The 12,074-nt window shown below is 37.8% G+C and overlaps 1 protein-coding gene across 2 annotated transcripts in view; it reads right to left on the minus strand.

The window, feature by feature from the left end:
• Positions 1 to 340: 340 nt before the first annotated feature.
• Positions 341 to 12,074, minus strand: part of LOC114667405 (zinc finger protein OZF-like) — a 38,529-nt gene continuing 26,795 nt past the window's right edge. For both annotated transcript variants that reach the window (XM_051926226.1, XM_028822700.2), the window contains exon 3: positions 341 to 2,493. In XM_051926226.1, coding sequence (XP_051782186.1) covers positions 1,415 to 2,493 — 1,079 coding nt within the window. In that variant the 3' untranslated portion in view covers positions 341 to 1,414. The remainder of the gene's footprint in view (positions 2,494 to 12,074) is intronic.

The following is a 12,074-nucleotide window of genomic DNA, read 5'->3' on the forward strand; positions in this document are numbered from 1 at the left end:
CATCCCTGTGTAGATTTATTTATTCTTTATTTTTTAATTAAAATTTACTTCATCCATGGAAGACTGTATTTTTGTCAATTTTTCCCTACTCCAATGTTCCTTTCTGCTGTTATTTTTGAAGTGATTAGCTCTCCCACACAGCACTGATCCTGTTGACTGTTGTCATTGTCCATTAAATTCTGTTTGCTTTATTGCAGTTATGGCATTGTTGACATAACCTATAATACTATATATGGTACTGTTTAATACAATTCCAAGGAATTTCTGCCTTTTGTAGATTTCTGTGCACTTGACCATACCGACGAGGTCCAGGGAGCCATTCCTTTATTTTCTGGATTCCTTTGTCCTCTATTTGAGGGGGATTTTTCTGCTTTTTCTTCAGTGTATTCTCATTAACTTCTGTATTTTTTTTTTTTAATTTTGGTGAGTGTCCGCTGATGTTTTTAAATAATTTTCTATTTCCGGAGGAGTTTGTGCTTGTTATACATTTGGAGCTGACTTCTCTTGTGGCATCTGGGCATTTTGTATAGTGCTCTTAATTTCACTTTCAGTCTGCCTTACCTTTCCATTCTTAATTCTTCAAAAACTTTTTTTGTTTTTATATTATCTGTAAATTTCTTTTCAAATGTCAGCTTCCTCTTTGAAGTCCCTGATCTTCCCTTCATCTCAGTCTCTGCCTGTTCTGTTCTCATGGTTTTCAATCTTGTCCCTTTCTTGTATTATTTCTTACTTTGATGTTTTTTGGAGATATTTTAATTTTGATAATTTTTTTTAATTATTCCAGTAAGTGATCTTAGGTTTGCATCAGTTAACTCATAATATTGAAAATAAAAAATACTTTCCGACATTCCAATTTTGTGCAAGTTCTCATTACATACAGTATACTTTATAATAGAAATTCTGGGTTTTGTTTGAAGTACTAGGGTGTTGTACCATATTAGCTATTATGAATGTAGTGAGAAGTCAAGCAAAATGACACCTTGGATGAAAGTATAAGTTCATGATCTTCTGTTTATCTTCAATTGACCACTACATGGTGTCCAATCCTCTTGCTCAAGTTGTGCTTTTGGGGTCTAATCCGTTTCACAGTGGTAAGGCCAGCAACACTTTCCATCTGATCTGACATCACATTGAAGGTACTCTTCTCTTCATTGCCTTATAGGTATTGCTATCACCATCACCCACCCTAGTGCACAAGCAATGGGTTGGCACCTTTTAATTTTGAGTGATTTAAAGCAAATATGGACTTCTTTTTTGTATCCTTTTCGCACCATAAGACTAAATTCACCATGATGGGATTTGTTATGATCTTATATAATGAAACACACCTCATGAAGGTACTAATCAAGACTTGAGTTGGTAGGAGGGTTACATTTCACACCTTCCTCCGCTCCTTCATTCTTTACTTTGCAACTTACTCCTTCATGGCTTCCTGCTCTCCAGTGTGAACCCTTGCGTGTTTCTGAAAATGTTCCCTGTCAGAAAATCCTTTGTCACATTCAGAACAGAAATATGGTTGATCTCCAGTGTGAATTTGTTTTTGATACTGAAGATTGCCAATTTGTGAGAATTGTTTTCCACATTCAGTGCAGCAATATGGCTTGTCTCCTGTGTGAACTCTGGAGTGCTTATGAAGATCACCCTTCTCAGAGAATCTTTTGCCACATTCTGAGCAGCAGTAGGGTCGCTCTCCTGTATGAATTCTTGTGTGGGTATGGAAATTGCCTCTGTCTGAAAATTGCTTTCCACATTCAGAACAACAATATGGCTTCTCTCCAGTATGAATTCTTTTGTGGGTTTCAAGATAGCTCTTTTGGGAAAACTGTTTGTCACATTCAGAACAGCAATATGGCTTTTCTCCAGTGTGAACTCTGTAGTGTTTATGAAGGCCACCCTTCTCAGAGAATTTTTTGCCACATTCTGAACAGGAATAGGGCTTCTCTCCCATATGAATTCTTGTGTGGGTATGGAAATTGCCCCTGTCTGAAAATCGTTTCCCACATTCAGAACAGCAATATGGCTTCTCTCCAGTATGGATTCTTGTGTGGGTATGAAAATTTCCCCTGTCTGAAAATCGTTTTCCACAATCAGAACAGCAATATGGCTTCTCTCCAGTATGAATTCTTATGTGGATTTGAAGAGAGCTCCTTTGTGAAAACTGTTTTCCACATTCATAACAGCAATATGACTTTAGTCCCGTATGGTTCCATTGATTGCTTTTGTTAGATCTGCATTTAAAATTTTTCCTTTGTTCTTGCCAGCCACAGAAAGCCCCTGAAGTTGCATTTTCCACTTGTTCTTCACTGTTAATTGTATCTGTGTTTGTTAACGTCACACCATGGACAGAACTCAAATGAGAATAGACTGGCATTAAAAGTTGTGATCCAGATGTCAATTTCATCAAATTTTCATCATGCAGTGACTGTTGTGGTTGGAACAGAAGAGAAGTCTGAGCAGGTAAAGATGGAGAAAAGCTACAAGTCTCCAGTGTATCTGCAGAAAAACACAAGAAAATCACAATTGCAAGTCAGTATGTGAAGTTGGAAAAGAGATTTGACCAAGGGCAGCCATTTAGTGGACATCAGGTTATTTTTATTTAAATAAACTGAACCAACACCACCACTCTAACCATGGTACTAACTTTTATTGCTATCAATTCACATTTCCCCGTTTTAAACTTTGATATGTACGCTATCTTAAATACCAACAAAAAACAGGAATTAGGCCCAGAGGAGCAATAAAAGAGATAAAAAAAGTAATGCTTAAGTTTCAAGCCAATATTCATGATTGTCCTTTGACCTTACTAGAATATAATGTAGTGATTAAAGAAAAAAATAATAGTAATTATTAGAACATAAAGATCGATTCCCGGGTCCTCCCTGCGTGAGTTTGCATGTTCTCCCCGTGTCTGCGTGGGTTTCCTCCGGGCGCTCCGGTTTCCTCCCACAGTCCAAAGACATGCAGGTTAGGTGGATTGGCGATTCTAAATTGGCCCTAGTGTGTGTGGTTGGTGTGTGGGTGTGTTTGTGTGTGTCCTGCGGTGGGTTGGCACCCTGCCCAGGATTGTTTCCTGCCTTGTGCCCTGTGTTGGCTGGGATTGGCTCCAGCAGACCCCCGTGACCCTGTGTTCGGATTCAGCGGGTTGGAAAATGGATGGATGGATGGATGGATAGAACATAAAGAAGGAAAAGAAAAACTACAAGGAAACAAATTAAGAAAAAAGCCACTCGTTTTTCTCTTTGTACTGTAACTGTTCACCACATGAAACTACTCTTAGCAAGGGGATGAGATACAATACTGACAGAAAATCCACGACTAGACATAAACGGTCATCATAGTCACATGTACAGAGTGTAGTGAAGTTCTTACATGTGTGTGTTAATCGATATGTAATGCACTGCTACTTCTGGCACCATTATCTATGGGTAGAACTACCTGATATTGAATCTTCTATCTTCCTTACCTGAGAAAATGGCACATCTTCCTGATATTCAGAATAAAACAAAGAAATGTCCTGTCTTTTCTAGTGAAAGACTATTCACGATATTATTAAGAGTTTTTCTGTTTTGCTGGTATTGTATTACTATTACGGATCTGATATATAATAATATACATATGTTGTATTTTATGTATAATTCATTTGCTGGTTTTGTATTACTATTACGGGTCTGAGAAGACATGCAAGTGAGAATTTCATTGTATTGAGTACACATAACAAACTTGAACTCTTCCATTACAAATGCTTTTATATGTTTATTATTTGAAAACCTTAACATTATGAACATCTTCTGTATCAATAACAATGTCAAAATCTGTAGGAAAGCAAGTAGTGTGTAGCATTGCCCTGTCATTATGCTGTAACACAAAGAACGTCGACTCAACTGTGTCCGACAAATGCCTCCCTCAGTTTTCAAAGTTTTACTTGTTACCATCAGGCAAAAGATCTTGCTTCTCAAGAGCAATGAGTAACAGATTTAGGAATTCCTTTATTCCCAGAGTTATAAGCATTTTGAATTCAAATAGTTGTAGACATTCTGTCGAATTCTAAATCATTATTGTAAGCTGTTAGAATTCATTACTCTTATTGGGTGGGTGGGTGTATTTTTGTGCCTGGGACACTTACCCCAACAGTATATTGCTCTGGACAGTTTGCAAATTATGTAAGATGGCAGGGGTGATGCAAGTAGAAGTGGCATACAGTAACTGAAATTCTTTATTTGCATCATCACCACTTACCGAGCTGGACAACAACAGTAAAACTCAACAGGGGACCCGTGGACCAAATGAGTAAAATTTGACTGGCCTGTAATGTAATTTCAGGTCATGTCATTTCAATAAAACAGAAAAATCTACAGATTTTTTTGCAGACATTTTGAACCAGAAGGTGAAAAATGGACTCATGCAAGAACAAAGAGCTATAAATCATCATATATATAATTCGCCAGTCTACTTACTCACTCACTCACTCACTCACTCACTCACTCACTCACTCACTCACTCACTCACGTCCGAAGCCGAATGCGCAGTCGCCTTCTGCGCAGCTGCCCGAAAAACCTTACGAGACCGACATTGCGGCAGGCGGTGGATTTACGGCCGCGAAAATTCAAAGAGAAAGGCGACTTCGACCAACATCGCAGCAGGCGGCGGATTTATGGTCGCAAAAATTCAAAGAGAAAGGCGACTTCGATTAAAGCTCTAGAGGCCTGAAAGGCAATTTCGACTACAGCTCCAGGGCTAATTACGCATTCATTGAATACACCTATATCAGGTTTGTGGTGCTTATACTTACTACTATTGCACTCATGCCCGTTTCATCTTACGTTGTCGAAATGGGCTCTTTGTCTACTGAATTATAATTCTACTGGACAGAAGAACTCACTCATAATTTTGTAACTGGAAGTTACTTTAATTCAATCATGAGAGGTTCCCTCTTTCTTAATAAACTAGTTACTCTCTTCCCTACTGGGGAATTCTGAATATTTGCTGGATACTCTTACTGAATTCCCTGCAGACTACCACAGTGCACTCTCTCTTTCTCTCTCTCTGGGGCATTCTGCTCTAGGAGAAAGCTGTGCTGTCACTCTGCAAAATGACCTTTGGAAATTTCTCTTTGAAACTAAAAGCTGATGAGCTGTTCTGTTTGGGGAGCTGAAAACTGAAAACCTATTTCTCTTTGCAGATCAGAAGTCAACAATCTCTCTGTCAAGCCAAGCAGTGGGCCACTGGGTTGAAAAGGCTGAGATGCAGCCCTTAATTCAAGAAGGGAACTTCAGTATCTAAACTCTTGTGCTCGAAAGAGTAATGCTTACTCTTGTTTCAGAAAACACAACTAAGGGCCTAACAGCAGAAAACAACATCACAGAACACCGCAAGAAAAGAATCATGCAGCACAGATAAAGAGTGCACTCCAATGCAAGAAGAATCCACTTGAACCCTGAGCAACAATAAAGCAACAACTCCACAAAACATCGGACATCACCTTTAAGACTTAGTATCGTAAAACCATTTATCTGTGCCAATATAAATTAGAACTCTAGACAGCAAGAAAACAGCCAGCCTGTCTATGTTATATGCTTGTCTGCCTAGCTTGTATGCATCCTGTCTTATATGTCAACATATATATGGAATTATCATATTTCTATAATCCACTTGAGCAAGGCCCTTAACCTGTAATTGCTCCGTCCTGGGTATGACATTAACCTGAATCCAGCCTTGTAGGCAGGTCTTACAACTTGCAGGGAAAACTCGGCAATAAATTTGGTGCTTCAGTCACCTTAATATAAATCTAAAGGCTTGAGACTCGCATCCTAAAAATGAAAAATGGTAAGGTATATAAACTAGAAGCCTTGCTGAATTATTTGATTAACTACTGGTACTGCCAAGTTAAAATTCATCTTTCTGTTTCCATTTCCAACATTTATTGGCCTCCTTCAGGATGGACAGGTTAAATCACACTACTTGCTACATTTTTTGGCATTCCCCTGTGTGGGTGTCTTATTGGTTATTACAGTAATCCCTCACCATAGTGCACTTCGACTTTCGCGGCTTCACTCTATCGCGGATTTTATATGTATGCATATCTAAATATATAATGCAGATGCTTCGCGGGTTTCTGCGGACAATGGGTCTTTTTACTTCTGGTACTTGCTTCCTCAGTTAGTTTGCCCAGTTGATTTCATACAAGAGATGCTATTGGCGGATGGCTGAGAAGCTACCCAATCAGAGCATTCAGTTAAGTTCCTGTGTGCTGCTGATTGGCTCAGTGACGGAGTGCTGCATTAACCAGGAAGTCTCATCTCACTCATTCAGCATTAACGTGCTCCTGCTACTGCTTCAGGGGCCGTGTCCAAGCGCCAACAGAAGATGCAAATAATTGCAGAAAAGGTAAAAGTTTTGGATATGTTGAAGGAAGGGAACAGCTACACCGCTGCAGGACACCATTACGGCATCAATGAGTCCACGATTCTTTTTATTTAAAAAGGAGGAAAAGCATATAAGATCTACGGCCGCAGTGTCCTTTAACCAGGGTGCAAAACGAGTTGCAAGTGGACGTGATAAGGCAGTAGTCTGGATGGAATCTGCTTTAGGGATTTGGATTGAAGAGTGATGGAAGAAGAACAACGGCGGTGCTATACAGTCGCCTGCAGAGGCTCCTTTAGAAGAGCTGTAATGCTATCCTTTGTTGTGCAGTAAAATTAAACTCATCGTTATCGGACAAGTCGTCGTGTCATTGTTGGTGAGTAACCATAATTAATTATCTACGTATAGCACTTATTACATGTACATAGTTTAGTGTCACTGTACACACATTTTACTGTATACAATTTTTCTTGCATTGTACATATTTATTGCTGGTGGCCTGTCTGTCGTAATGGCTGTAACATATGTGATATCGGAGATGCTCGATAGTTTTAAAATAATATTTAGGTTTTACTGTATATAAACTGTGTTTACATACATAATTTCAATGAATCTTACCTAATATCTAAGAGAATACAAAGGGTTTATGCTGTATAATTGTGTGGGAAATGTTTATAATAGTGTGGGAGAGTTTATAAGGGCTTAAAATATATAAAAATAACAATATGAACATATGGTTTCTACATATGGCTGCGGATTTTCACCTTTCGCGGGGGGTTCTGGAATGCAAACCCCGTGATGGAGGAGGGATTACTGTAATTATCAATTTCTACAAGGCTATGAAAGCAAAGAAGTGGTTTAACATTATGAAGAAACACTGGTGTATACAAGTGAAAAGGAGAAGCCTTTATGTCAGAGGTGAACAGACAGCACTACCCAGAAGTAGCAGAAAAAGGCCAATGCATAAGGCAATATTATGCATAACTCATACTTGTCATTAGATTAAATTTGATTAAATTCCTTTAAACATCTACTTTACTTAAAAACAAATTAAAAAAACAGAAAAATAATTTCACCCAAATTTAGATATAAGGCAAACACAATGGTAGTCTTATTGGATGTAAAATTTTTTGGAAGTTTATTTCTAAGAGTCCTAGATCTGAGAGAAATGTCAGCTCATCCAGCAACTCAAGTAAAAGATGGCTGTGTAAATTTCATCATGGCAACTCATAATGTGACTCAGTAGTGTGTATGGCCCCTATGGGCCTGTATGCACTCCCAAAATGTCTGCATGCTCCTGATGAGACTGAATGGTGCCCTGGGGGATCTCCTCCCAGGCCTGGATCAGGGCATCAGTGAGCTCCTGGACAGTCTGTGGCATTGCTTGGCGTCGTCAGATGCACCAATACATAACACCCCAGAGGTTCTCAATTGGATTCAGGTCTGGGGAATGACATCAATGTCTTCATCATCCAGGAACTGCCTACACAGGCCGGGCATTGTTTTGCACCAGGAGGAACATAGGACCCAATCTACAGTGTTATGTCTGACAATGGCTCGGAGGATTTCATCCCAGTACCTAATTGCAGTCAGGGTACCATTGCCTAGTACATGGAGGTGAAGAAGAAGGGCTGGACTGGCCAAAAGTTTTCATATAAAAGAGGCAGTTCAGGATAAATTCAGATTCAGTCAGCTTCAGCTGACACAACAAACAAAAGGAGATGCTGTGATCCAGGACTACAACAGAGTGCTATCATTATGTAAAATGCATGACACATTTTTTTTTTTTTTGGAAATTACTGTACACTGGATATATTCCTATGGACAAGAAGCAGATTTGTAGAAAGTACTCAGAAATTATACTTAAGTAAAAGTAGTACTTTGTCAAATTTTTACTTTCACTGAAGAATTATTTCATTTAAAAAGTATTTGAGAAGTAAAAAAAGTAAATAGAAGTAGAAAAGTATCTGCTTCCAAAAATACAGTACAAAATATATTATTATTATTAATATTTATTATTATTATTGATATTTATTATAATAATAAAAAATTTAATAGTAATGTCTTTAATTAGTACATGATTGTAGTCAGAGGAGCTTCTTTATTTTTATGATCAATTTTTTATTTATTTTCCATCAATAAACAGTCAAAAGTTTCAAATAACAAATGATATCAATGTAGTGAAAAAACAAAAAGAAAAATCCAGTGAATACTTGTAATAACGCCACCCTCATCCCAACATGGAAATTACACCATAAAAAATAAAAATAAAAAAAAAACCCATCAAAATCATAAACACTGACCTTCGCAGGGGCTATCAGAGGAGCTTTGAATTTTCCTGCAAGACATATACACTCCATAACCTGTAAAGTGTAAGCAGCTACTATCCGTCTGTGCTCATTTAGGGTTAAGTAAAATCCCTACAGTATTGAGCCTTTCATTTTTAATAATAAAAACATAAAAGAATCACCACAAATGTCTTTCTTTCTGGACATGAAAATGACAAAAGATTTTAGACATCAAAGAGGATACATTTCTACTTTGACTTACAAGTAGGATAAGGATTTGTAAACGGAGAGTGCCAATTGGTACTAGACATGAAACTGATGAAATATGGCCTGTTCAGTATTCATTTTAAAGCTGTCCACTGTATTTGGGTGCATAATGATTATGTGGTGTGAAGCAGACAAAGTTACAGCTTATTTTTCGTTGCATTGCTAATGAGTTTAAACACAGCATTGTCTCGTTTAAATGCAACAATTATTATTATAGTTAATATAGTAATATAATAAAATGGCAAATGCAAATCAGAAGAGTCAGTGTTCTACTGGAGGATGCTCTGGACAGAAGGCAGTTCTGCTATATTTAAATGCTCTTTTCTGAATAATGTAAAGAACTACTAATAAGGGCAGCTCAGATATAATAAACGTTACACGCTTTGCAGTTTAGTGGAGGGCAGAATAACAGATGTGCAGTAAATTCTTCAATAATGAAGAAAAAATATATCACTCTTTTACACAAAAACTAGAACATTCTGTTAACAAGTCACCTGTACTACCCCATCCCCCCCCCCCCCCCCCCCGACCTCAAATTCAATAACATACCAACAAAAATACTTCTACTGTATCTGCTCACAGGCCACGAGACCTCGTTTGCCCCCTTAGCCTGTCTTCACCAGTCAATCAACTTTTACAGCTGCGCTCACTCTAGCATTTCAGTAATTGGGCTCGTAATAATTCCTCGTCCATACAAGTGAAGGATATTGTTAGCACAGTATAAAACTTGTCGACTCAAGATATTACTGGTGCCCATAAAATCTTGTTTGTACAAGATTAAAAAGACACTGGTTTCTGGGACGTCAGGGTCTCAACATAAGAGAGCTGAAGAAGATGTGAAAAAAAAAAAAATGCTTATCTCAACATGTTTCTTTAAATTTTAAGGCAGATTCTTGGAAGTGGAGATTTGTTTACGTGCTGGCAGTAGGTAGGTAGGTAGATAGATAGACAGTTTATTAATCCCAAGGGGAAATTAGGCACAGCATTATAAATGAATCACCTTTGCATTTTACAAATGTACTGGAAATTGTGTTCAAACATCGCTGGGAAATGCACATTAATTTTCCATATCTTAACAGTGAGCAGTAAGCATAAAAATGACCTACCAAATGAGCAGTACAAGGCGCTACAGTACTTTTATTTTGAATAATAAATTGCATTCTTTTGACAGTGCCTAATTATAACCCATATTGATAGCATATCTGGTTGGTGTCTTTTATGAATTTATAATAGTTTGGCCTGTAGAAGGACTAACAAGGACTTGCTGAAGAATTTAACCAAGTAAAAAATATGTGATTTGACCTAAAAATGTTGTGGGATTAAAGTAAAAGTAACCATGAATGAAATTTAGTCAAGTAAAGTACAAATGGCTGAAAGTAGCTATACTTCACTATTTTCTGACTATAAATAGGTGATTGGGCTGACTATGGGGGAGTGTGCTTAATATGTATGATTTGTAAACTAATGGAAGAAATTATTATAAAAGTTTGAACATCACTAAATTAAGAAAATATGTATTAGCAAATTGCATGGGTTCAGACAGTGTAGGATAAACTGGGCACAGAGCATTTGTTGGGCATTCAGTGGCACTCAAGGCCTATTAAGACAGCAGACTTGGCATAGAAGCCAGACATAACTGCCACTTGAATTTCGGAATGAACACTAAACTGAATGGCTAAACTGCAGCTCTGCCAACACTTTGGTCAAATCTGTGCTTCATCAGATTACCAAGCTGTAAATTACAGATATGTTGACTTGTCGTCAGAGATTTCTTCATAAGAAAGTGCACCTAAAAGGACATTTCTAACCACAAGCTGAACTCTGAGAGTGATGTCTGAGGTTCCTATAAGCAGATACTGGAGCTGGACCTTGATCCAATTACCAGTTTCTATACCTTCCTTTAAAACCATGTGCATGCATCTCTTCTGTTTCTTTTGGAGCAGAAATCTAAACACTCTATAGAAAGCAATAAGCATACCAACTTACTTTGGGCCTGAATTGGTAACACTGCTGCCTCACAGTAAGGAGATTGTGGGTTCACATCTCAGGTGTTCCCAGCATGCAAAGCACTTGAGGAGTGAGAAAGACACCATAGAAATGCAAAGAATTATTATTATTATTATTAAGCAGAGCTCTCTGCTTACATTCAGCATCACACAACACTGTACCTCATTCTTTAAGGCTTGGCATTGTTAAACCTTTGACTCAGATTTGTCAAGCCCAAATGTTACTTGAAAACTCTTTCAACCAAGCGCAGCCGTTCTTCAAGGTGGTAGTTGTTAAAGGTCTACAGGTTTAAGTCATCTATAAGGAATAAACAAGTGCCTATTAGAGGGTTCAGTTGATTCTGAGTGTTAATGTTAAACCCATGAGAGAGTTGGGCACTTAGTGGGTCTAATGCCAGACAGAACAAGACTAGTAACAGCAAGTCCTTCTTATTTTACATTTGGGATTACAATCTGGCCTTTGTTCTGGTGAAGCTGTGGAGCCGTTTGACAATGCATAGCAGTAATAGTGAAATTTGATTTGCGCACAGTTTTTTTAATACACATTTGAAAGCATCTGTGGATTCAGCTGTGTGGTATGCTATCAAAGGTTTTTTTTTTTTTTTATAGTCAATACAAACCATACTTTGGTTTCTGGCTTTCATGCAGCTCTCCATGATCAATCTGTTTAACAGTGGTTAGCCTTTTGTTCCATATGACCTACTTTTACTTCCATTCGGATCTATTACACATGTATTTTTTAATCTGGGAGTTCTTTAATCTTGATGGTGACTAACATACTCAAAGACACCAGTGGAAATTAAGGGTTAGTGTATTTAGAAATGAAGCCAAAAAGTATTTATTTACACGAAGTTATATGAATTTGGAAAAAACTATCGAGCAATGTAGTTGAAGCAGAAACCTTGAGAACCTTTAAGAAGTGTCTGGATGAGATGTCGGGACAGCTTAGCTATTAGTTAAAGAAACAGGCTTGATGGACTGAATGGCCTCTTCTCATTTGTCAAATTTCTTAGGTTTGTAAATTTCATCAGAATTTATTGTCATGAAGAACTTGTATACAAGGAAGAGGCAGGCTATGGTGGAGAATGATTTGCTCCAATTTTTGCAAGTAGGAAGGTCATTCTCATAGTGAGCTTCTGTAGTGCGAGTTGTA

Source organism: Erpetoichthys calabaricus, chromosome 1, assembly GCF_900747795.2.
Source record: "Erpetoichthys calabaricus chromosome 1, fErpCal1.3, whole genome shotgun sequence".
In the NCBI taxonomy this organism is placed as follows: Eukaryota; Metazoa; Chordata; class Cladistia; order Polypteriformes; family Polypteridae; genus Erpetoichthys; species Erpetoichthys calabaricus.